We start from the raw sequence: 26,587 nt of genomic DNA, 5'->3' as shown, positions 1-26,587 counted from the left end.
CCTAACACACAGCCAGTGCTGACAATGCCCTTCATACATGTCACCTATATTTAATGATTAAATATACTGTTTTGAAATAATTTAATTTTAAATGTACTATATCACACAGATACAATGCTTAAAACATTTGTGTTGTTCTAAATAAAATAAAAAAGCAAAGAAACAAAATGTTTTCCAATCATTCTTTCACAAATCAACATTGGATCCATAAATTCAGAAACAAACTGTCTTTTTAAGGTGACTTTAAGATGGTGACCAGGAAGTACTGCAGCTAATGTTAAATGAACAACATGTAAAATGACAATCAGGTACAGTATAAACAAGCATACAAAACCTGTATGCTTGTGTCCATAAACCTGTGACAATGTTTTTTCTGACGACTCTTGAATGGCATAATAACAGAGTGCACTTTTAGCAACATAGTGCCACACCATTTCTGTGGTTGTGATTCAAGGTGAACTGTTGTGTAAAGTCCATTGTTCTTGATCTGAAGAAAACAGTATCACAATGTAAACTGCACTGTGGGGACTGTGGATGAATTTGGTCATACAAATGGGCTGCCACCCTGAAAGAAAATAATCAGTTTAGTAATCAGCTGCACATTTGGGTTATTTTCCACCACATATAGACTTGAATGTATCCCAAGTGCAGTCGAATCCACTTGATGATTAATAACTACTTATAGCCTTGTAGAGTACCATTTAAGCCACTAATGTGAGGTAGTGTAGTGTACTGGGACTAAAAACACACATTATTGAATGCACTCCATTAAGACTTTATTTAAGTGTTGTGTTTGGTTTATTGTCCCCTGAATTAAGTGCAAAAACAAAAATAATTGCAAACTTGCCTTACTTATAATGCACAAATGGTGTTTCTTTTACATTTTAAATGTTTTGCATTGCTTTTTATTCAAATTTCGTCTTGAGACAGAATAGCATAAATAACAGATGTTTCCTTCCTGTACTCAGACAAAACTACTTACTGTGTTGAGTATGTCGACTGCAGAGTCTACGTAGAAGTTTCAGTCTTGTCTGCCTTATTTTCTACTGCTTTCTCATCAAACTTGCATACTTAAATGGTATATCTTTTACCTCACTCATACAATAGAAGATCATTGCAGTGGCAAGAGGTAATGTCAAGTATTATGCACTGTATTTGCATTTTAAACTGATCTTTTTTTTTTGATTGGTCAACAGACTGATACCCATTTAAGATGCTGGAACTAGCAAATGTTTGGCCTTTTTGCTTGAAAAATGGTTCATTTGCAAAAGTTGCAAAACCAATTTCTATTGATTAAGTAATTATTAAAATCAATCATATATTAACCAAAAACCTAACATTTCCCTCCCACTTTTTTCAGCTCCATAATATAGTGCATTATAAACACACTGTTACTTTACACACACATATGTTCAGTCAGCAAAATACCTTTAGGAAGTGTTCAAGCTGAGGTTTCAATTCTGTCATCATGGTTTCTGCTTTCTCAAGGCAGGCACGTCTCTGCTGCACACCAAACTCCTTCAGGAAATCAATGAGGACATTAATCATCATTACCAAATCCATTCTAGTCAATGACAGAGATTTTCAGAAAAATTCAGTGATTTCTGTTATGCTACACAGCAGCCTGAGCTACCTTTGTGTTGGAGAGATGTTCTTGAGAGGTAATATGACTCTGCACTGAGGACACAGATGTGGATATGAAGACTTGGCAAGACGCACAGTGGAACATTTCAACCTTTGTCATGTGGTCGTTTTCCTGCAGAGCTGACAGTATAAAGACCACACTGTACTTACACTTTGTTTTTTTACTAGAAAATAAAAAGACTCAGTTTGTTACTGTTCAAAGTTATTTACCTTGAAAAGCAGTGTCCTCTATGGCTCGGCTACACTGACGACTTTTATACAGCATGACTTCCTATAGGAGCAAAAATGTCACTCATCATCCAGACACACCAACGTACATTTGTTTATATCTATATATGGTATATTTAAGTTGAAAAAAGAAACTGTCTAGGAAAATGCCACTGTGGCACATCAATAGGATGTCTTCATACTAAGCATCATCATACCTGTAAGAAGGCTATAGCCATATCATCATAATTATTATGCTGCTGGATGTGCTCCAGTGTGTCCCAGTGACTCTTGCTGTCCAAGTGATCCTCCAGCTCCTGCCCATTGGCAAACTCAACATCACAAAGGTCACAGCTGATTGGGCTGAAAGAAAAATATGAAGCCATGTAGAGTGGCAACGCTTTAACAGAGAAAGATGATATTCATACAATATTACTGTGACTGTTACAAAGACCAGACTTAAATCAATGATGATTATTAGTCCGAGCAGATATTTTATTGCAGATTTATTGATATTGCATATATGCCAGTCATAAGTAACATCAGGTTGCAGTGCAACAATGCCAAATATATGTTTGATGTAATTTAAACATAATGTCTGCCTTCTATAGTTTTCTACTACACAGCATCAACAAGTGTATTTTTAGCCAAAAACACCATAAAATGACTTTGGTGATCCAATGACTTTTCCTTAGGTTGGCAAATAGTTTTCAGTGAAGTTTCTCAACAACTATTGGATGTATTGCCATGAAGTGTTGATTCCCACATTGATGTTCCCTTTAGGATGAATTGTAATCACTTTGTTGATTCCCTGACTTTTTGTCTACTATCACCATCAGGTAAAATTTTAAGTAGTCTAATACTTTTATGTATGACTCATTACGTGCACAAATAATGACATTCTCATTATCCCCAGATATCTTTATGGCTAAAGACTCTTACTCTTGCTACATCACTGTTCCAACTTGCAACCTGGTCATGAAACATGAATGTATACAGAAGAGACGGCATAAAGATCTGCCATCTGTAATGGAAATGGGATCTGTAAATGTTACAGTGTTGATTCATTAGGACCCAACAGAGCTCAGTCAGTCATCAGCCACCCAAACTGTTCTTACATGATATTAAGAGACACTACAGCGTCTTAACTTTGTATGACCAAAAACTGATCTAGCAAAGTTGTAAAGTAATAATATGAGATTTTATTAGTTTGTACAGTGCTAAGTATGCTGGTCGCTTGGTCACTCACCCAGTGTTTATTCTGTATCACAGTGTGTTTATAACTGCGGAGGCTGATATATGCATGCCCCTATTTTTTGCAGACATATTTCAGTTACAAATGGACTGAGCTATCTGCAAAGGAATGTGGAAAGTATTACATTTCGGAAATTATATTACTACCATCATAGCAACACAGTTGTATGGACTTCCTTTTCTTGACAGATCCTGATCCTGATAATCAGATATAACTGTGCAGCAACGTCACAATTTTGTTTGACACAATATGAGCCAAACAGTGTCACATAATGTACTGAGCACAGCATGGTATTAAAAATGTGTGATGAATATATGAACACGTGATGTCTATGTTTTCTTATGCGACCAATTTACTACACCACCAAATTTATATGACACAATGCTTACTTGTCTATTATTATGCTTTTGCTCCTGTTCTTTGTCGCCTCTTTGGAAGGTGTGATTTGGTCCAGTCCTGCAGAACATTAGCATTAAACAAGGTATTGGTTAAGTTCATAGAGGAAATGCATATAGCAAAAATATTTCATGTACCGCTTTGCTCATTCAGAAACTCACTGGACTGTTAATGATAATCTTTCCAAACACTGTTCTCAAGTATGTAATGCATGCAATCATGTTTTTGGTTCTTATACAGTAACAGAAAGCAAACTGTGAATTAAATGATGAAAATTCACGAAAATGCCAACTTACCTGTTCCCATATGCCCCAACTGATGTTGATAACCCAGCTCTGACCTGGGTGGGGATGATCTAACAGTAGTGCCCATCTGCAGTAGAGAAAAATACAACAAAGTACATCTAAGAGGACTCTGTATCCTGTTAATGTTCCAACATTGAATGTCCAGTAACAACATAATGCCAACAAGCTGAGATGCAACTTTGATATTCTCAGTCTTACAGGTGATACCTCTCTCTTGTATTCTGGCATTGTTATCCTCTCTTCTCCGTTGGTCCTGTGTCCTCGGTAAGATCCAGGGAACTGCTGAGTGGAGGAGCTGTGAATATTCCTGTCTGGGCTGCGACTTCTGTGGTCCAGAGGTCTATTGATAGAACCATACCCCGGCCGGTCAAGTGATTCAGTGCCTGGACTGTAAGCTCGTCGTTCAGGTAGTCTATGGCCTTGACTGAGACCTCGACTCTCGCTAGGTCTGGTTCCAGGGTTAAAGTCATGTCTGTCAAGAGGTCTGCTCCCTGGTTCAGAAAAGGACGAATTCCAGTGGCGGATTTCAAGACAACCTCTGCCGGGAGACAAGCGCTGTCGTGCCAAGTTGTTATCCTGGTCAGGTGGGGAGTGGTCGTGGTTTGAGCCCCGTCGTGTCATGTCCGACTCAGAGTCTGACGAGCCGGGATCATAAGGGTCGTAAAGCTCAATCCTGAGGGAGGAGGAAGAATTACAGTTTGTATATGTTATATGAATTCACTATTGTGTCACAGTATTGGTAATTATCTAAAGAGATGCAGTATGTGACCATTAACCACTGTATGTTCATGAGCACTAAAACTGTGTTATCAAGCTACATAAACTGTTGGTTGAGGGGACGGGAAGGGTCAGCTTTTTTTAGAATGAGAAAACTAATTAGAGGCTGTGCACATTTCCTGAAATGTCTCCATTTATTTAAGCAGTCACTAAGGCGCTGCATATTTCCTGCCGCTTGCACTTTTACTTTACAAGGTCCACCTGGAATAAGTCCTAATGAGGTCACCTTCAGCAGTCCGTATTACAACATTTTTTGTCACAGCAAGGCATTTTTGTCTCTATGATGGCAATGGCAATGATCTGACACTTGGTCAGGGCCTATTGCAGGAATGGGAAAAAAAATAATCCAAACAATAGATTCAGGTACCCATTGGGTCAAAGAGTGAGAGGTTTCAAGCAGAGGGTTGCAGTGTCATCAGTGAAAGGTGGTTATCATTCAAAGGGCCCACAGAACTTCTAGGAAGATTTACAAATGTATTATAAGGGGCCACACAATTCCTGCATACATCCTGCAGGAGGACTTCACGTAAAATATGTTTTCAAGCCTTCAGTCGTTTTTATTTCTTATGTTATGATCAGTAAAAGGAAGGTTTTACTTCAATGACAATAGGGCTGGGTATCTTTTTAAAAATTACAATACCCATACCAATCCAAGTATCCTTAAATTGATAGTGATACCAACTAAGTAGTTCATTTAATACCCATCATGTGAATAGAAGAATTAAATTACATAAAATGCCACCACATCTAATTTATTTGTTTTTACACAACAACGTTGTTACAGGCATGTAGTGTAGCCACACTTTAGAGCATTTAGGTGGCATCTTGGCTGCTAAAGTAGTAAGCATGCTAACTCAAATTCACTGTGACTTCACCACCACAGACGGGTTGTAGCTGCTATGGCAGTGGGCCAATAACATGACGCATTAAATCGAAGAGTGCTTGCTTGGCTGTGAGCAAGTCTATACAAATAGTCATATTTTCTAGCTCTAGGTGTAAAAATGATTGATTGCAGGTTTAATTTGACGGGAGACGTTTTAATACTACTTGGTATTGATTAATTTCGGTTGATCTTAAAAGGTATCTAGTACAGATCCCCAGCCCTAAATGACAAGTGCTGCATCTTCATTTTACCACATCGACATACTGTACATAGGCTTACCTTTCTGAACTGTTTGTGCTTTTGTCCTGAGAACTGTCGTCCTCACTTAGTTCACCATCTACTGGTTTGAATGAAGACTTCCATCTACCAGCAGAAGATTGACCTCAAGAATACAAAAGGTAAATGAAAAATGAGAGCAGTTCATCCAGAAAAGACTGGCTGTATTTAGATATGTAATCTAAAGACTACAAACTACAACTAAAGACAAGACTTTATTAGTTACTAGGATAATAACTAACACAATAATCCCCAATTATAAACTGACCTTTTTCAATGGTCAGCATGCATGCCACACAGTTTTTGCATGCATTTTTCCCACAGTTCTGGGCAGAGATGACCATTATTTTTGTATAGTATCAAAATCAATTAGCAGACTGAAACTTGAACTGCTTGAGTTGTGTAAAACATTAAAGTGAACATTGAGCCTGTATTCATTATGGTCAAGTTGCATAGTAATGTAGTTTAATGCAAACTGATGTGAACAGTCTTCACTGTATGCATTATATTTCAACAATAAAGTACTTTATACCCAAATAGTCCAAAGACAATTTCATAATAAAGTGGAATTTAAGGAACTATAGACAACACTCAGCTTCATGGTAGGCTATAGGGTTTCTGCAAACAGTTATTTAGATTATAAAGTAATCTGTTGGTTAATTCTACATGAAACAGTAGAGTCAATAAAATGTCAGAAAATAGTGGAAAAATACCATTATAATTTCTCAGATCCCTGGGATATCCTCATAATCAAACCCATTGCCCAAAACACAAATACATTGCATTTCCAATGTTGTAAAATACAAAAAAGCAGCACAACCTCACATTTGAAATGCTGTAATCAGAGTGTCTTGGGGTACAATTAATTTATTATCAAAATACTTAATGACTACTTTTCTGGCAATTGATCAATCAACTAATTTATAATTTCAGCTCAGGTTTAGAAAATGATTGATTATGATGTAATTAGCAATTTGGCTTATTTATGCAAAAAGCCTTGGTTTAATCCATTGTATGATCTTCTTAGGAACAAAGTAGGTGTGTTTAAATGTCCACAGAGGTTACCTGCTCTTCTATGAGCTGATCGTGTCTTTGCAGCCATGTCAGATATCCTGATGTCTGAGTTTGGTGGTTTCATGGGCATGTGTATCATACATTCTCTGAAGTCTTGGGGTGTTCTGGTTATCACAGAAAACACACAAGTGGGAACAATTCAATAGGACAACTGAATACCACAATGACAGCTACTGAATATCAATGTTGCAGGTGAAAGGTAGCAAGGCATTTTATGAACTAGCTCAGTAGTGTTTCCTGTTAGCTTTAGCCACATAGCCTCAGTCCACACAGATAGTAAACAATGTTTGAGTTAGCGGTTTGACATGCAAATGCACCACCATGCAAACAACAAAAACACCTTGTGCAACATGGTAAATCTGAAACGTCTTCGCAAAATGTAGCTACATTAAACACTAATGTTGGCTAATGTTATTGTGACTGCACTGAATTACCTTCCAGCTTGCTGCTGATTGAACAGGCCAACTGGAGCAGCTCCTTTAGCTGCTGCTGCTGCTGCTGCTGCTGCTGCTGAAGTGTTGAAAGGAACATTTCTCTGACGGTTCATCGTTTATTTACTAATAGCAGCAGGTCAGCATGTGAGTGAAGTGAGGGTTTCTCATCTGCTCAGAACGCAGTGTGTCTGCAGGCCTCCTCTATGGGGACACTTCCGGTGCAGGGCTCTGATTGGACAGTTCCGGTGCAGGGTCTACTGTCAGGACGGGAAATGCCATCAAAATAAACAAAAGACACTAAACCATACTCTGTTATCAGAAGAAAAAACACAGAATTATCAGCTGTCAAACATATGGTGCTGTTAAAACTGGAGTGCGGGACCTTTGTCTCCCCCTTCTGGCAGTGAGAGTAAAGGGAGGCGTCGCACCCAACATTGTTTTTTAACTCTGTAGGCCTATGTGAAATACAGAGATTTGTCTGAAGGTTATAGGCTTAATCAACATTGTTTGAACTCGATTGACAAGGGCTGTAAATTAACAGATATTCATTTCTAAATAAAAGTTCAGCAATGCAGGTTTAACTGAGTCATGATGCTTTCTGACACTTAGTCTACCACTCTCTGCATTGATGCAGTACTGACCAACTAATAAATTACACTACATTTTTAACATTTCTTTGATATAGCTACTATTAAAAAAACTAAACATTAATTGCCTTATAAAATTACTTTAAACCAAGCATATCACAATCACATTGTCATCACTATGTGCAGCTCTTGAAAGCAACCATGGGGTAATGTTTTTTTCCCCTAGATGGCGAAGTCATGACCCGCCCTCTTCCACCTCTGATTGGCCACTACTAGTGGCCTTTGTTGATTTTTGGTTAGGGTGGCCTGCAGCTTTAAAAGTATTTTCACCTGCCAACAGATGGTGACATACTGCAACACATCACACCTTTGGAGTTTGTGTACAGGGATCCCCTCCAGGCATGTTTCCAGATGTATGAAAAATACCGTGTTTGAATAAAAAGTGTCTGACATGTTTGTTTTTTTCACAAAAGTTCAATTTGCCCTATTATTTATTAGGCTTATCTATTTTACACTAAACCTACTCATAAAGATTACCGTTATATTATATCACCACCACCCCTATTTATCTATTTCTGTGATTCGTTATTTTCATGTCAGACCAAAATGTATACGTGGTCAAAATTTTCTTCCTGGTAGCTTGATAACAAACCAGAATAATCATCCCAAAGTATAAACACAGTATTATCAAAACGTCCTAAACATTTATCCAATCTCCCTAGTGCATAGAAATAGGAAGGTTGAATCATCAGCTGAGTTATCAGTTACCCAGATCCATTGTGTGTCTATTGGTTTGTGTTTAATTCACAAATGTTTGGAAATATGTCTCACTGAAGCACAATGTCAGATTTAATGGCATACAGGTGGGTATTGTTTTTTTACCTATGTTATCAAGCTGAACCAAAATGTACATCATGCATATTCCTAAACAAATTTGCATTCAACCGAATCACCATATACAGGACATCACAATTCATTTTTGACCTGGCAAACCCAAGAAATGGCCCTGATAGAAAGGTTTAATCATTCCTGGTTATTCTGACCCTGCAATCCATGAAACATTGCAAATAATGATTTGACTAAACAGTACAGAGATTACAGCAACTGTATGATGGAGGAAAAACTGCACCTTTACATTGAAATCTATGAAGAAACATATCCTTTAGGATAAACATGCACATAACTATTGTTTAATAAGGACACACACCTGCAGGTGCTTTTGCTTTAACTGTAATTAATTAAATAATGTGTAGAGGAGACAGGGGCGTATGTTAAAAGCTGAGTGAGTCTTAACAACATGAATGATGAAAAAACATATCCAGATTAAGCAACCTCTCCTAGCTTTCAGAGCTAGGAGAGGATATCTCAAGGACAGATACATTGTGATGTAAATTCTCAGAATAAGAATGATTTATTGAGCATGTTACGGCAAGGCCATTAGTTAGACTGCTGAACAGAAGGCTACATACATGCATAACACACATGACGTCTATGACCTGGTCAAGAAGTACACGGAGACAGTTAATCTATTGTTTTTCATCAACAGGACTCACTTGCTCACATTAACAATGTTACTGGTTTGCAGAGGACCAGCATACGTTTCCTGTATAGAACCATCCCTCGAAAACTGAATGGTCTGATAGGAATCATAATTTTGGCAGGAACATCTTCTGTTCGATCATATATGTGGACAACATTCATCATCTGGTGAAAAACATGGATAATGTGGTTTAAGTCTTAATTGTCATTAAAAACCTCCACTGTCAAGACAAATAACTGAAAACAGTGTGTGGACTGGTTTGAATTAAACTTAAGAAATGTTTCTATTTTTAATAGTGTAATTAATCGCTGCATTGCATTGCAATAATTGACCATAAGAGTGGTGATAAATATCATTAGTTCCAACTGTTCTGAAAAAAGATCTATGAAAATAATTATTTGCATTTCAGATTACCAAGAAAAGCAAATTGATTTGACATATAAAACACAGGTCAGACTTGTTTTTGACTGAGGGGAAAAGAAAACTTGAAAAAACTTGTGGAGAAAAATAAAGCAGGAGAGCTTTATATCTTTTGTATGTACAATCTCTGACAGTTTGGAAAAAGCTAATCTTGCATTTGAATTGCACAACAAAAACTAGTAAGAGATATGCATAAAAAGAAACATGCAGTCATGTTCTTGATAACATTATTTCAATAAATTCAACTCTGCTTTTGTTGCGGTTGATAAAATGCATTCAGTATAAATGTATAGGTGAGGGAAAGTTGAGTTGCCAGGGGGGGACATTACAAAAAATATTTGGAGACTGCCTTACAGGCTCCATAGCTTTGGATGTGAAATTGTTCATGTTAAAAATGCATTAGGAGTTTTACTTTGAATTCAGGTAAATATACCTTAGAAATGTAATGCCTGATGTTTTCACAATTTAGTTACCACATTAGTGTTCAGTGTGCACTTTGTATAAAATAATAATGATCGGACATTCATCTAAAATCTTGTTTTATTGTGCCATAGAGTTTGAACTTTGAGCATAGGATCACCAAGGTGGTACAGCAGCTCTGAAGAACACTTATATGTTGGCCTACACAGAAATACATTGAGAAGAATGAAGGCAGACAGGTTTATCATTACATAATCAGTCCAAGCCATGACCCATTTAATTACACATTTAATTTTTAAAACATGATTAAGAAAGATGGTCAAAAGATTTCCCTTTTATTAGCTCATGTCTGTGTAGGAACACGTTATCACAAAAGATATTCACTGATCTTTATATCATTAGGTTTTCAATGTGCAAATGAATTACTCTAGGCTTTAGTATACAATCTCTACAAAGGTAAAAGTTCATTTCTGGTGCTTAGTCTCCACCTGAGTTTTACAACTCTGAAATCATTCTGTTAACTATAAGACATTAAAATAAAGGTTATGTGATTTCAACAAAAGTTAAAAATTACCAGGAAGGGAGCATTACATTGTGTTCTCTTCCATCACATATAGAAATTGCTGTGAGTTCATATGAAAAGTGACAATACAACATGAAATTGTCATTTTTGGCCTTTTGTTTGTGAAAGCCCTCACTGTAAAAAAATAGCAGCAGTTAAGGCAAAAAAGATTGTTCCCCATGGTTACAAGTTTACCTGAGTACCTAAAACATTAGTGATACATCTACATACTGTGAGCAAACAGTTTTGGTCTACAGAGTATTAAAAAGAGAATCTAATTTCCTAATGTTTTATTGTTCAAAGCTCTGAAATGCTAATTGCCAAAAATCTGAATAATGTTGAATTAGATGATACATACTCTGCAACATTAAAAGTGATCTGCATTCATTTTACTACATAAGCATCTAAGACAACCCATTAAAACAATCAAGAAAATGCATTCATTTTTGTGGATATAACAATAATAAAACAATAATAGTAAAAAGATCACTATTCCATCCCATTATACAGGCTACCACCACAGCTACCAGCCTGTCTGAATGGTCATTTTGTGCTATAAGCCACTCGTAAAAGACACGTTGGTCTCTCGGCTGATGCTCTCCTTAACTTCCACAGGCAGTGTGTCAAAGAGATGGTCCTCCACAATCAGGGCGTTTTTGCGCAGCAGGCGACAGTTGCCTAGCTGGGCTGGCAGTCTGTCCAGACAGTTTCCTCTCAGCTCCAGCTGAGTGAGCTGGACCAGCTGACCCGCAGTCTCTGGCAGCACAGTGAGCGCGTTGTACCCCAGGCACAACACTTTTAGCTTGGTGCACCTGAACAGAGGTTTAGGCAGCACCTCCAGCTTGTTGGAATTGATGGCTAAGTGCTGGAGGTTGTGTAGAAGACCCACATCCGGTGGCAGCACTGTGATGGAGTTGTGGCCCACGTCCAAGTGTCGCAGTTTAGGTAGAGTGAACAGGGCTGGAGGCAGAGACTCCAGTTTATTGTGCGAGAGGTGGAGAGACTCCAGAGACTTGACCTGGCCGATGGAGGATGGAATGGTGATAATTTTGTTGTGCCAAAGTTTAAGGCATGTCAGCCTCTTGAGGTGCTGGAAGCTTATGATTTCCTCTATGGTTCGGATGTTGTTAGATTTCAGGTCAAGTTCCTGTAAGTTGGTCAAGCTGAAAATAGCATGTGGAATCCTCTCCAGTTCACAGCTGTGCAGCTCCAGTTCGATTAGATTGGTCATTTTTTTCAGACTATTTAGTACCACCAGTTTTGTACCGTCATTGTGTACCACTAACTTTATTAGATGTGGTGACAGCTCTGTGATGTTTGTGGGCATTTTCGTGAGGTTACTCTTCAGGCATAATGTCTTTAAATGCCTCAAATCTCGCATGGACTCTAGACCGATCATCTTGTTATTTTCTGAGCTCAAGTTCCCGATAAGGTTAAGCTCCCGCAAACTCCTCAGCAAATACACCCAAGTTGGGATCTCAGCAACATCTGTGAACTTGACATGAAGGCAACGAAGATGGTCACGGAGGAAAGCAAAACCTGTCTGCTCTACTTTGGCTGGACAGTGGCAGAGATGCAGCTCCTGCAGGCTGGTCATTTGGGAAACCTTTGCTGAGAATCTCACCTCAGGAATCAGCTCCAGTTTGAGCACTTCCAAGTCTGTAAGGTCAAACACTGCATTTGGGAGACCCGAGAGCATGAAAAGATGCAGTTCCAGTTGGTCCTGTGCATTACGGGTTACCAGCTGCCGTAGCTTCTCAAAGGTCCATTCGTGATTGAGGCTTATCTCTCTCAACTTGTTTTCACTGACCTCAGACAAGAAGACACCAAAGCGCTTGGAGTAGAGTTGGTCATACTGGTCAACCATGTGTAAGAGGAATGCAAAGTCATTTTTGACATCAGGAATGTCACTAAAGCTGCTCTCTTCCCTGACCTTCTCAAATGAGTACTCTTTCAGAGGTCGTCGGAACACCCAGAAGAGAGAGTACAAGCACGCCATCCCATAGATCAGTATCAAAGCCATGTAGCTAATAAGCAGCTTGTTTAGCATGAAAGCCATGTTGTGCGTACAGAAGAACTTTCTGTATCCAGTTAACTGTTTAATATCAGGTTCACAATCATGTTTAAAATTAATTTTAGCCAAGAAGGTTGAGGTGTAGGACAATATCAAAATAAACTTGACCGTTTTGACAATAGTCTGAGCTACATAAAGCTTGTAGATGAAATCACTGTCCTCAACATGAGCTCTGAATTTTCTCACTTTCTCAAATAGGGCTTTGGCCTGCTCTCCGTCCTTTTTATCTAAGATTGTCATACTACTTGGGGCCTCCGCAATGGGCTTATCTGCTGAGAACTTCACCCCAAGCATGGGTGTCGAGGAGTTGGCATTTGTGCCTTCCTCCTTCCCTTCTAAAGATATCTGCTTTGGTGCTGAGGATGTTCCGGTCAACCTCTGTTTGTTCTCCTCGGAGTCCTCACAAGCTGTTTCAGATAAAGCCTTCGTCGTCCAAGGGGACTCAAAACATCTTCCCAGAATAGAAACAAAATGTTCGATCTTTGAGCTTGTTTTGGGGTATTTGAACCAGAAATTGCTACTGACCATGAGAACAAGGGTGTGGATGAGGGTGAGGTATGGAAAGTACTTGGAGTACCAGGGCAAGGCAACATGGTAACATATTTGGTTGATAAAGATATATTGTTGATAGTCCAAATTGGTCTTGACCCCTGTTGGTTGAGGTTGGTTGGCATACTTCTCTGCATTCACAGCAGTGTGTTGATGCGTGACGTAGAGCTCATGGACCGCTCTGTCCGGTAGGTCCTTAGTGACTAGTGGGATGTTGGTTACAGAGGCCCCGGTGGCTGTCTCCCGCGTGCTCTGTGGGGGGAACGGGTCATGCTTAGGTCCTGCTGCCTCGTCTGCGTCCTCCAGACAAGGAAGGCAGGCCACCTGGTCCTTGGTGATCTGCATGGTCATGGCGAATATGGCCAGCATGAGCATGACCAGCCCCAGGTAGTCCATGAAGACGTCCCACCATGGTTTTAGGATGCGGTACGTCGGCTGGATGTCGTTCAAGGACGCAACCTCAGTAAGTGTGAACATCACTGCAACAAAGTGAATGTGAGTCAGTTAATCGACATTCAATCAATTATTGGTATTAATGCAAAAGATTGACATTTACATTAGAGCTGAAACAATTAGTAAAATACTTAATTGATCAACTATTTTAATATCAAACAAATGTATTTTTCAATTTAAAAAAAATCCAAACATTCTCTGGTCCCTTTCAACAATTTGAGAGATTTGCTGCTTTTTCCATTTTTTACATCATTGTACACACATTGCAATTATATATTTGTAACAGCATATTTGGATTTTGGACAGTTCGTCAGACAAAACTGACCTTTGAGGCTGCTAACCTGGAAACAGTGATGGACATTTTTTTCAAGAAAGTAATCAACAGCTCTTTAACTTTTAAAGCTAACATTTGTTTATTTAGTCTGAGTCCTTTATGATGAACTCTCAACATGTCTGTCCTTTCTTGTAATCTTTGAGGAACGTAATAAGGAAAATTCAAAAATAACATTCAACATGAGCTGAACCTAGACCGGTAAGTTACACCTTTAATCCACATCAGGTTGCCAAAAGCAGACTGCCACATCCTGTTCCCTGCTAACACTGCTTGAGTAACCATATTTAAATCCCAACTTTACAACGTGTGAATGAGTAACTACGAAGGCACTGCTGAGTGTTGGCGTGCTCCATCATTTTATCCCGGAGTATTAAATTCCTCTCACTTTTCAGTCCTGTTTCATTCAGTAATATTTTAATGATGTTGAAGCACGAAGCCAAGTGTGCGCTAAATCCAGACGTCTTACAACATGTTGTCGCTGGAACATTGCAGAGTCCTTTGATGTGAGCATAAGTCCACCAACTGTTCTGACTCACTAAGAAGTTTGGCATGCATGGGTTTCATTTAGTGAATCACCGCAAAGTGTGTGCGTCTCTCTTTTCTTATTTCGTAGATGTGGCACTTTGTTTCATCTCTTTCCTGTTTCTTATCCAAACACACAATTGAGAGCAATACGACCAAAAGAAAACTGTATTTCTATGAGTCTATCGTAACTGATCATTTGTTGTTTCTTAAAGCCCTGGGACATGCACTGAAATTCAATATTTACCTGACACGTTTTGAATATTTCATACTGAGTGTCAGCACTGAAGCAGAGGACATCCTGAATAAATAAAAGTGTCCCCCTGAAGATGTTTAGAGGAAAATAAATATTTGACTACATCCTTCCAGTGACATATGAATGACATCTTATTACACATATTAGGTCATTTGACAGTTTAGCCCTTGTCGCTCAAAATTAAATCTCTTTCACCTTACACGTTTTTTTTTTTTAGAATTCACTTGAAGCTTTGTTGTCCACACTGCAGCAGACACTCCACTTAAAGAACGTCTGGTTTCATATAAAGTTTCACATTTAAATGTGCAGAAATAGGCCTTTAAATTAGAGGGTGATAGCATTAAATGTTAAGGCAGTACTGAAAGTTGTTGAAAGACAGCTGCATTGTGATTAAAAGCCAGCAGTAAAAACTTGAAAAGATGGGGCTGTCAGTATGGTTTGTTGGAGAATCAGTCACGACAAGATCAGTAAAGTTTCACTTCACATCAGCGTCAGTTCCTGCACAGATGTTATGTCAAGATCATCATCTTCTGTCCAAGTCAAAAAGTCAAAAACAAAGTCAATTGGCTGCTATTGCAAAAAAATTGTTTTTTGTGTGCTTGTGTAGCACTTGCTAGTAGCGAGCCAATATGATCAGTTATCAGTTATCATATTAGTTTATTACAGACATATTGCATCAGCACATCCGCATGAAATTGCAGTGCAGAAATGTCAAAGTTATGTTGGAGGTCATTTAGAAACAGTGTCTCCATTACATAGTTTGAATAAATGTTTATGTTTTATTTATTTCAGAATTATATTTTTAAACACTCAAATATTGATATTGTACATTTTACAACAGCAAATTTTAAGATTGGTTTAAGATAGTCTGAGAACATGCTCCATTTCATTTAGTCTGGACTTGTAGGCAGCGCAAATGGCTCCTCCACAAGTCATGTACAGTCAGGTCTGAATTTTTATTTGCATGAGGAGCCTTTGTAGTTTTCATTATCAACAAATTGTGCACATTACCATGACAGCATGTTTTTTTTGGGTGGGCCTAGATAGGATTTTGCTTTAGAGGCTACTTTCCACATTACAACCAGCCAGTCATTTCTTCAGTACATTTATTGTTCCTTTCATGATTTTTACAGTACTGAAAAGGACGTCAAATCAAACTAAAAGGGAAACTTATGGTTGATCATAAATTACAGCAAAGATCAAACTATATCCGAGCAAAGTGTGATATTCAGGTTTACAGATCTATAGCAGCAGGATCATTGATGTTTATGTACAGTAACAGTGACAAAGTTGATAATGACTACACAGTAGTTTATAATTACCGACCCTTACCCTGTCTCTTCATGCATGGCAGAAGAAACACATTCAAATGGACTGTGAAAAAACAAGCTTTTGTGTGGGGGGCCCCAAGAGGGGGAGGAGCCCTGTACCATGGGCGGGGCCCTGGCAGCAGGAGTAGGGTGCTGAGAAGTGCCCAAGTTCTCACAGTGGGTTGAACTACTAAGACAGTCTTCATAAAACCGACTTTACTACGAGCATATAAAGGGTAAATTAATTCAGATTGATGATTAATTAAACGAGAGCCACCACACAACAAGAACTTTGACCCAGGTCTGGACTCTAGACAGAAGGAAGTGAGTCTCACAATTGCTCTGTGGAAGGGAAAAAAACTGTCTGTATGCATTTTTGCATCTACACAGACTTTTTTTCCACCATAAGAGGAAATAGACCTTTTCTTGAATTGAAAGAAGAGACGTTTGACCTTTTTCCCCTCACGTGAGCAGTTCTTGCGCAGATCTGTTGCTGTACTGGGTCAGGTGACTTGTTGAAACATGTGAAATAGAGAATCAGCATGTGTCCCGGTGTTAAACATTCACACCAGGTAACCAGGTTTCTTATCTGCACACTTACTATCTCCTGGGCCACGCGGGATTAAAGAACAGGCTATCTTATCTAAAGTTATTGATGATTGAGAGCTTCAAATGATTTTTGAAATAATGAACAATTAAAAGAAAAATATACTTACTGCCTGTGTGGCGTTATCTCAATCCAATTATTTCTTCTTCAGTCTGCATGCCACTTTTCGTTGCGTTCTTCAGGTGCGCCTCTAACCTAATTTCTCAGCCACGTTAAAACTGTGAGAATGACGCTCGGCTGTTACACAAAGGCCTGCGGAGCATTTGTGGGTGACAGCGCGGCTTGTCGGCTACACCCCTCATACCTGTGCCCGGGTAGCAGAGCCGGCTGTGAGACTGTAGGTCAGACAATATGCGCAGACGGACCTCCAGTGCAAATTCTAAGAAAAGGCAGATCCAATATGGAGCCGCACAGAGCGCTGTTGTGGGTGTTATGCGCGCCTCTCATTGGAGGATGATATTACGGCAACTCTCCGAAGACACCGCCTGCTTGGTTATCTGATGCCGCGTTCAGGGCGTGTCGGAAAAAGCGCCAACGTACAGTCGCACACGGTCAACAGCGGGGTTGAGAGGAACCGAAAGTTTATATTCACCGTAGCCCAACATGTGTGACTCCAGCACAGTCACATAACCTTCCACAAGCCTTAAAGGACTCTTACCTGTTACGAAACCCTGTAACTGTAGGCTAGTGTTGTGGTGTCACAGGTGTCTGGTGACGTTCACATCCAGTTCATCATTTTGAAACCCAAATGTTACATTTTAATGCAAGGAAAAACATGCCATCACTCCATAACAATTTGATTTTGAACTGTGCTGATTGATGTGAGTGCTGTGTAACAAAGACCCAATTTATCTCAACTCAGTATGTACCAGTTACTTAGCAAAGCAATTAAAATGATAGGCTACTGTACATTAGAATTATGATGCCAGGCAGGAGACATGGTTTGGTTTTGTTTTAACTGCCATTCCTTTATGCTATAATAAAATCAGACATATTAACTGTTGATGCACTAAATTCTGTGACTCAGCAGATTCAGTGACCCAATTAGGAACATCAACTCTACCAAGACTACAAGGGGTTTAAAAATATATACTTATTCTTACGTATAATACAAAATCCTATGATATTATTGTTTATTTTGACAGTATATAATATCACAGCATTTCGATAGGGTTACATATTTAAACAGCAGAAACTGTAGTGTGTTGGTCTGCCATTAGAGGACTTACACATCACCTGACAATATCTGACAGTACTTTTTTTTCTTCATTCTTAATCCCCCACCTTCACAGTATCTGGTAAGAAGAAACACATTTTTACACAATTAGCCTACGTGACCTATTGAAAAACTATAAGGCCATCATGTTTACGAACATATATCAAAATAGTATCGCGAACATTACCGAAGTTTCTACTTAGATCTACGATGTGTTACAGGCGTTTGTGTAACATTTTACGCCTTATCGCTGCTGTTTGTCCTACGTTTCATGAATGCAGCACGAGTTCCCCAGTTTCTTTCATTCCCAGACGCCACAAAATGCTTCATGGTGTTGGCGGAAATAACCAAGCAGACTAATTAAGACTTCCCTCGAGCTTTTTGTGCACACACCACGTGTTTTACATGCTGCATTATGTTACTATAGTTAAACTATCCTGCTATAATTAACTTCCAATAACAATGCAATGTTTATATTCTGTACTACTATCTATCTATCTATCTATCTATCTATCTATCTATCTATCTATCTATCTATCTATCTATCTATCTATCTATCTATCTATCTATCTGTCTGTCTGTCTGTCAGTCTGTCTGTCTGTCTGTCTGTCTGTCTGTCTGTCTATCTATCTATCTATCTATCTATCTATCTATCTATCTATCTATCTATCTATCTATCTATCTATCTATATATCTATCTATCTATCTATCTATCTATCTATCTATCTATCTGTACATATTATTGGCATTGACAAACTCAACAGTCAATAGGACCCTGAGTGCTGAACTCATGCATCATTTCCAGCTCTTTCTGGATTTGGTTGATGATGCACCGGGTGGAGGAAGTGTCTCTTCAGTTGCTACCAATACAGGTTTCAACCGGTCCCTGGGCTGCTGGCTGTTGGCACTCTGCTCTCACTCACGCTACCCTTGTACTTTGAGAGGCAGGACAAAAAAAAACAAAACAAAAAAAAACAGAAGAAGAAGAAGAAGGGGGGGGGGGGGGGAAAAAGAAAGAAAGCAGCCACTGGGGTTGTGTTGTTGTGTGATAGTGTACCGGTTTGCAAGCTCAGATGTGGAGGTGGTGCATAACCATACAAACCACATGCAGACTGTTTACACTGATACATTGTCTTATTTGCATGCTTTATAGAGAAATCAGTGTTGTAGTTTTACGTAGTCTATAATGGAACTTTAAAGAACCCCAAACAAAGACAGAGAGGATAAAGTAAACTTACTCACCTTTCTGCTTTGAGTCACATAATTTCACACTCTTAATGACTGCCTGCACCTCTTATTTTCAATTTGGTGTATTTAGGCATGAATGATTCTGAGTCTAAGTTTATACCGATAATGACAATAATTATATAACACACTGTCCTGATTGTTACCAGACTGTGGCAGCGTGTGGTTGGTGTGGTCTAAAAGGTTCAAAGATACTGTAACGGATGGGTTTATCATCATGGTGGTTGGGCAGTATGGTGTTTCTTCTCTGTGTGGGTAATGCAGCTAACAGCTGTGGAGCCCAGATGCCCCTGGCAACCCGTTCAGTATGTTGAGAATATGCTCAATGAGCTATAAATTATTCAACATAAACCTCCCTCTCCGATTTGTGAAGAATACACTAACACTAGCTTTTGAGCTAACTGTGCATCATATACACACATGTGAGCTCTCTATGTGGAAGTGGTAAGAAATATTCATTCAATTTAGGCCAAAACCACAAACCAACAACAAACTCAAACAAACCGTTTCTATGGTAATTAATTTCCTGTATGCACGATAAGCACAGAGTTGTCTCACCCACACACACAGTGGGGTAGGAAATTCAGGATTAGGTGAGGGTAAGTTGTAGTGGAGAGGCTTAGAGGTAAGAGGATGAATAAGTAAGTCATCAGTAGGGGGTTTTTCAGGTATATTGGGACAAGAAAGAGTGTGTGCTTGTGTGGTGAAATTACATACAGCACTCCAGGTGTCTGCACAAAGTTTGTTTGCCTGTACCTGGATCCTTTGTTATTACTAAGAGTAGTAAAGACTGCTGATGTGATATGATGTTACTGCTGGGAAATAATGAATAAACTGCTCCTTAGGCATTAAGGTATTCTGTGTGTGTGTGTGTGTGTGTGTGTGTGTGTGTGTGTGTGTGTGTGTGTGTGTGTGTGTGTGTGTGTGTGTGTGTGTGTGTGTGTGTGTGTGTGTGTGTGTGTGTGTGTGTGTGTGTGTGTGTGTGTGTAAAGGAAACAAAGAAATAGAGTGAGATCACGTGCCATTTTTTCCTCTGTTCTGACACCAGCATGCTGGTCTCTGTTTGCTCGCAGTCTGCTTGGTGTTCAATATCTGTCATGCTGTGACTTGTATGCAAGTGTAGTTTTCTCTGGCACCGTCAGCCCAACAGTGGTTCTCCCAAGTTAGTGGTATTAGACTGCAAGCATTAAAGATTTGTGAATCCTTCTCAGGAATGTGGTGGCGCCTTTTTTCAGACAAAAATCAGCTGCAACAGTGTAGAAAACATTTACAATAGCTCACGGTGTTCACATTTTCTCAGCATTGCTTACTAATCAGCAGCAGCAGCACACACATGCACGTGGGTGCTTCTTATCATTTGCAGCACTGGAGAGATGACAATGTAAGAGCTGTTTTGCAACAAGGCAGAAACATTCACATATCCAAACCACTAAAAGCTGCCAACACTACCAGAATGAAATTGTTCATTCCAGGCAATGCATACTATCTGCTAAATGTGACTGTACTCTGTGTTAGGCTAAGTGTTATTCTACTATTCAAACAAATATGACCTGAAAAATATAACATGTTTGACCACTGAGGTCAGTTTTGAATGATCTGTCCATGAAAACTTTCTCTGTAATCATCATATTGTAACAATGAGGATCACTGCCACACCAGGGCAGTTTGAGCATTTTCCAAACCAGGCACACTTTTTATTTAGCTCCACCTGCTGTCGTCTTGATGCACATCATCATTCTTGACTACTACTGTCAGGGTTTTGATAATGCATTTTAAGCATCCATAACTTCAGTTTCCAAAGAAGTGCATTCAATTTGTAAAATAAATACATTTATGTTACCACACATGCCAACCAAAGTGTAGTTTATCTTTAGTGATACATGCTTCATAGATGTTTCCTTTGTAGACAGATAGGTTTGTTATTCTATTACCATAAAAGCTGGCCAAATCAAGTGACTCTTTGTGGCTCTGTGTGGTTTCTTTCACAGAGTACAGTACAGTGGAGAGGAGCAGTGCAGTCACAGAGTGGTACAGTCAGAGACAGGCTGGCACAGATCAACAGGCAGTAGGCTTATTGGGGTGTAAGTCTATAAATGAGAAATTACTTGTTGCATTGAAAGCGTTTATATAACTTTGTCATAAAAAGTATGAGTATAAAGCTGTATTTTTTATTGGTAAGCCAGTAGTGGGTTTGTTTTACTATGTAGGGCAACATATGATGGTGAATTTCACATTTGGGTGCAATGTTAGGTTTGCACCTAGTGGTTAACCACCAACTGAACCACAATTAGGCTATAGAGGTATCTCCATTGCATAATTGTGGTTAATACTTTGTTTTACAGGGCCATGGTTTCCTGGAAAGGACGGTGTGATTCAATTCTAATTACAAGAAAAGAGTGTTCAGTTGGATCACTTCATATTATTTAATTCTAGTGTCTTTTAATCATTGCCAGTTAAACATGAAAAAACAGTAAATAAAAAAAACAGAATATACAGAATATAATAATAGTAGTGAAATTAGATAAAACTCTAAATGAAAGATTGACTGTATAAAGGAAATATGGACTGCGCTAAGGACAAAGAAATTAAGTGTGTGAAATATATGAAGGTGACAAGTGCAAAAAATAAATGGGATGTGCAATAATTAATAGTAATACAATTTTAATAATACAATTATGTAAAAGTGGAGATTGAATACAACGTACAAATCCAGTTAGAAACCCTTATTCCCCAAAATTACAGATAAGTTTCTCTCCAGGAACCTTCCAGTTGTTTTATTATTAAAGACCGTTAAAGTACATTTTTTATTATTGAATTATCATTGTGTCATTTAACAAGTTGGTTGTGTTTCTACTTTGCTTGTGTATTTGCATATAACATTCATATATTAGCTTTAAAATTATAATTTTATGTTAGACCTGTTGGTGCAATCACCACAATCCGTTGTGTCATTGTCATTTGTCAACCTGCTGTTGTGTTTCTTTTTAACAATGAACTATGAAGTTTTGTGTGTATGTGTGTGTGTGTGTGTGTGTGTGTGTGTGTGTGTGTGTGTGTGTGTGTGTGTGTGTGTGTGTGTGTGTGCGTGCGTGTGCTTGTTTTTTTTAAAAACAGCTTTATTGAAACAAGTAACTTGAGCTTGCAACTTGAGTCCACAATCACAAACACCAGGGGGGCCAGTTGGGGGACTGACACAAATTGGGCCCCCTTGATAAGATTTTTCCACACATCTGATAAGACTTGACCAAAGTAGTCATATATTCTGTCATTTTGTTACTTATAGGTGGAATTAAAGTGAAAATAAATGATTCCCCTTTTTGCTATAGGGAAACTCTGGAACCTCCTTAACGACTCCTCACTTTGAAAACCACTGGTCTGAAGGTTGTAATGAATAATACAAATAAATAGGGCCAAGTTAAATAAATATCTTTCATTCAGATATAGAAGAAATGTATTGTTTGATGTGGACAGTCAGCTCGGAAAAGTATGATTTTTTGCTTAACTATATAAAAACAAATCAAAATAGTAAACAAATTAATTAAATAGATAGACTGTTGTCAGAAGTGATAAAAGTCGAGGGTCTACCCTTGCTTTTTACATATATCGCTTTTTATAATACCCTATAGTATTATATGATACTCCAGTTGTTTTGCATGTGGGCAGCACCAGTGTCTTTGTCGAGTTTGACTAATTTGGGCTCTCTGGCTTCCCGTACTTTGAGGGACACGTGATCAGTAGAGTCTATATATAGAGGTGCTGCAATCGTTTGTTTCTTTGACACCCGGGCGGAGTGAAGAGAAACATGGCGTCGACAAGCCGGTGCGTAGCAACCCAAACATCGGCTAAAAGCGCAGTCATCTTCATATGTGACTCTTACAATGTTATTCAGTAGATACAAATGGTCGAATTAGACACGATATGAGACGTTAGAGCTGCTCCTACACGATAAAATACCAGGCTTTTCTCCGTGTAGCTGCGATGTTTTTTGTGCTAGTTAGCCCGTTAGCTGGTTAGATGTTGCCAGAAGTGACTCTCTGTGTCCGTGTTATGTTCACACAGCTTCGATTCATTATCACGGAAACGTCGCCTCGCACCGTAGCCTTGTTTTTGTCGCCGCTTGTTTGTTGTAACACAATTCAGCTTGGTGTAGTATGAAGCTGAAAGTAGCGCTAACATGTTGACGTTAGCGGCCGAACAGCAGCACTGGCTCGGCTCTCCTGACTTGATACATACGTGTTTTTCTCTGCCGCTCGTCTACATTTAGACTTTTACGCAACATCAGCCAGCAGATGCGCCTTGTTAAAATCAGCACAATGAGCCGGGCACACTGGCTAAATATGATGTTTTCTTCTCCTCCCTCCTGTCTTTTATTACGGATGTCTGCCTGCTGACATCTTTGTCTTATCAGTATGTAAATGAAAAAGCTGAGAGTCAGAGAGTGGAAAGTGGAAATGGAAAAAATAATGTTGGTATATGTGTTTTGTTTGACTCCCAGCGATGAGATAATCGGTTTCCGTTTTCACCCACATCGCAGTGACGTTTTGGATTTAGTCTGGGATTAAATTTAGGTTTGTTTTTGTTATTTTATGAAGTCAGAAACCGAGGCAATTAGTTGATTATCAATTAGCAGAAAATGAATCAATGAGTTCATGTCAGTTACTTTTCAAGCAACACTCCCAAATATACTCTTCCTTCTTCTTCAGGAGGATTTGCTGCTTATTTGTAGATTGAATCTTAAGGTTTTGGGGTTGACTTGCAATTTATAGACTGTCCCCCCCCCCCCCCCCCCCCCCCCTATCTTTGCCTGCAGATTGCTGAAATGTCTTTAGTGCTGTATTTACCATTGATAACAATTGCTTCAGCCATCCCTTCATCCTGCTGATCCCATCACTTAAATCCATTATAACATAAAGCCACTTAAATTCACTCTGTAAAATGTGCTGCGGAAGAATATGCACTCTAGTTTTTCTTCTCAGCGTCAAACGGGGGAAAGGATACTAAAAGTGTAACATCTGGACTCACTGTTGCTCGTTCAAACGTACCTCTCTAGGGAAGTAGTGATGTAAATGCGCTTTATTATTGTCGTCTCAGTCGTTTTTCATTTGTAGTTGCCTAACTTGTTTTCACAAGAGAATCACAAGCATCCCGGTCGGCAGTTTGAATCTATTTAAATCTTTTTCTCCACTTATAGATGAAACTTTCCCAGCATGTGTTTTGTAATCTGACCTCAGTGTGGACACTCCCGACTCCACCCAGTGTTTGCCTTCACTTTCCTCTCTTTCTGATCTTTATCTTGTATTTGAGCTCTTTGATCATGTCATTGTTGTTCTGCTCCTCTTGTAGCGGAGATGCTCTAGCCCTTCCCAGAGTTCAGTGTCCCAACCACCCAGATGCCATACTGGTGGAGGACTACAGAGCAGGGGACATGATCTGCCCTGAATGTGGCCTTGTAGTAGGTGAGTGTGCTACATTACAGAGACACGCACTTTTGCTTTTCAGTGAAAGATCACATCCTTCCTTTCCATTTCGGTTTCCTGTATTTGTGTCTTTGCCTCGACCTCACTCAGTTGAACTCTTGAGATAACCAGATAATTTCACTCGTACACACACAAGAGTTTCTCAGCACACTTCTTCCTGAACCTGTTTGTTTTGTTTTCAGGCCTCGTATTTACCGATATTTCACATGAGAACATTATCTGAGTCGACAAGCCAAACAAGGCAGCGGTTTCCAGAGTGTGAAGCTCAAATCTGAAAGAGGATGGCTGCAATAAATACATTTCTCTGTAACATCACTCAAACTGCAGGTTGCCACTGTAGGGTCCTTTCACCCAGATCACCAAAACCTTTTTTTCCCCACTTAGCCTCGCAGACAGTCTTTGTCAACGTGTTGAAATTTCTCATGCAACATGTCTTTCACCACCCCACAGCTCAGCAGAGGCAGACTGAATGTTTGTGCCATTTAACACAAAGAAAACTAAACTAAAAAAAAACACACAGCAGTGTCATTTCCCAGAGACAGGGTCCATTATTACTATTATGATAAAGATTACAGACCTCTCTGTGGACAGTTGCTCTCTGTGGTCGTACTTTCAGCACAAAATGTTCTTTGTAATTCAAGTGATCCGAGCCTTTAATTTGCTTCTGAGGGCAGAGGCAAGAACAATAAGCATAATATGGACCACACCTGCCTACATTCAACGTGAGCCCAGAAGAACATGATGAGCAGCAAGATGGAAAAGAGAGAGAGGGCCATGCAGTAGAGGAAGGGATTGGGCACATAAAGGAAGACAGATTAACAGCAAAGCTTTTAAGGAAATGAAAGGAAATGTAAATTTTTGCCACAAATTTAGATTCTTTGTGCAGTTTCAGTTTTCAGTGTCTGTCGATCAGCGTATCGTCGAGGCAAATCAAAAGGCACAGATCCTTTGAGCATGTGACGTTAGACTGTAACTCAGAGCTGCCAGGAGAACACAGAGCTCTCCTCTAACGAGCCCCCTGAGCACAGACCTGCTCAGATGGGAGACGAGTGACGCCAGCCGCTCTCTGATGCAAGCTAAAGTGCCCTCTGTTCCTGCCCCCATAGCTTTGGCCGGCCTCTAAGGAGATGAACGTCGCTTTACCTCTTAGATATTAGTGAGACTGGCGGATGGTAAGGAGGGGGAAAAAAGCCATAACAGGATTAAAATATGAGGAAATCTAATCCTTGACCCTGCTACGCGGTTCCAAGAACAGTCAGTCGTGATAACTGGGAGAAAATAACGGCTGCACTCAGGCAACACGCTCTGCCTTTGAAACACATTTTTCCTTTGTACATCTATGATTTGATGCAGTTTAATGACTGATCAGGTTTTGTTACGGTAGCCCCTCCTCACTGCATACTGTGAGAGATACTGATGAAAGAATAAAGAGAGGAGAGAATGAGTTGCCAAAAAAAACAGATTCAGAGCCACAATACTGAAGATATAGTATTTATGGCCTTAGTTCACAGATGCTTCACAAGTTTCTGTTTGTCTGACAAAACACGAAGAGGGCTGTGGACACAATGAAGAAAGACGGGGACAATATTTACTCTACTCCAGGCTCATGGAAATGTTTGCAGAGGGGAATTGTTCTGAATGTGGCGCCTCGTCCTCTGGTTAATTATTCCAGAGGGATGAAACAGACACAACAACAAAGTGACTCCTGTTTTCTTATATGTTCAGACTTTTTAAACGTGGAGTTGATTCACTGAACTTTTAACG

The 26,587-nt window shown here is 39.3% G+C and overlaps 3 protein-coding genes across 4 annotated transcripts in view; 1 reads left to right on the top strand and 2 right to left on the bottom strand.

Moving 5' to 3' along the window:
- Positions 1 to 430: 430 nt before the first annotated feature.
- Positions 431 to 7,456, bottom strand: LOC133990584 (A-kinase anchor protein 8-like). Of its 2 annotated transcripts, none has more exons than XM_062428941.1 (11): positions 7,252 to 7,456; positions 6,809 to 6,921; positions 5,747 to 5,849; positions 4,006 to 4,480; positions 3,799 to 3,874; positions 3,496 to 3,562; positions 2,070 to 2,214; positions 1,855 to 1,915; positions 1,634 to 1,764; positions 1,429 to 1,518; positions 431 to 565 (listed from the first exon to the last, which is right to left on the bottom strand). In XM_062428941.1, exons 1-11 carry the CDS (start codon positions 7,362 to 7,364, stop codon positions 545 to 547), a joined length of 1,395 nt encoding a protein of 464 aa, XP_062284925.1. In that variant the 5' UTR covers positions 7,365 to 7,456; the 3' UTR covers positions 431 to 544. The 2 variants fall into 2 exon arrangements, with proteins under 2 accessions (XP_062284925.1, XP_062284927.1); XM_062428943.1 differs by having other exon boundaries at positions 4,015 to 4,480.
- Positions 7,457 to 10,320: 2,864 nt separating this feature from the next.
- lrrc8da (leucine rich repeat containing 8 VRAC subunit Da) lies at positions 10,321 to 17,305 on the bottom strand. Its single transcript, XM_062428916.1, has 2 exons — positions 16,995 to 17,305; positions 10,321 to 13,882 (listed from the first exon to the last, which is right to left on the bottom strand). Coding segments are annotated over exons 1-2 (2,550 nt in total). The 5' UTR covers positions 16,996 to 17,305; the 3' UTR covers positions 10,321 to 11,333.
- Positions 17,306 to 23,128: 5,823 nt separating this feature from the next.
- The window catches only part of gtf2b (general transcription factor IIB), a 7,576-nt gene continuing 4,117 nt past the window's right edge, over positions 23,129 to 26,587 (top strand). Inside the window, exons 1-2 of the mRNA XM_062428410.1 lie at positions 23,129 to 23,165; positions 24,690 to 24,802. Of these exons, the coding sequence (XP_062284394.1) occupies positions 23,149 to 23,165; positions 24,690 to 24,802 (130 nt within the window). The 5' untranslated portion in view covers positions 23,129 to 23,148. The remainder of the gene's footprint in view (positions 23,166 to 24,689; positions 24,803 to 26,587) is intronic.

This window comes from Scomber scombrus, chromosome 11 (genome assembly GCF_963691925.1).
Source record: "Scomber scombrus chromosome 11, fScoSco1.1, whole genome shotgun sequence".
NCBI classification, from domain to species: Eukaryota; Metazoa; Chordata; class Actinopteri; order Scombriformes; family Scombridae; genus Scomber; species Scomber scombrus.
This window is presented reverse-complemented; position numbering and strand designations above follow the sequence as displayed.

Excerpts from the sequence above, each read along its gene's own strand:
- LOC133990584 (XM_062428941.1), bottom strand. The coding sequence starts at position 7,364 with ATGAACCGTCAGAGAAATGTTCCTTTCAACACTTCAGCAGCAGCAGCA. Across the intron at positions 6,922-7,251 it reads AATCAGCAGCAAGCTGGAAG|AACACCCCAAGACTTCAGAG; the intron begins GTAATTCAGTGC and ends TGTGATAACCAG. Across the intron at positions 3,563-3,798 it reads GTTGGGGCATATGGGAACAG|GACTGGACCAAATCACACCT; the intron begins GTAAGTTGGCAT and ends AATGTTCTGCAG.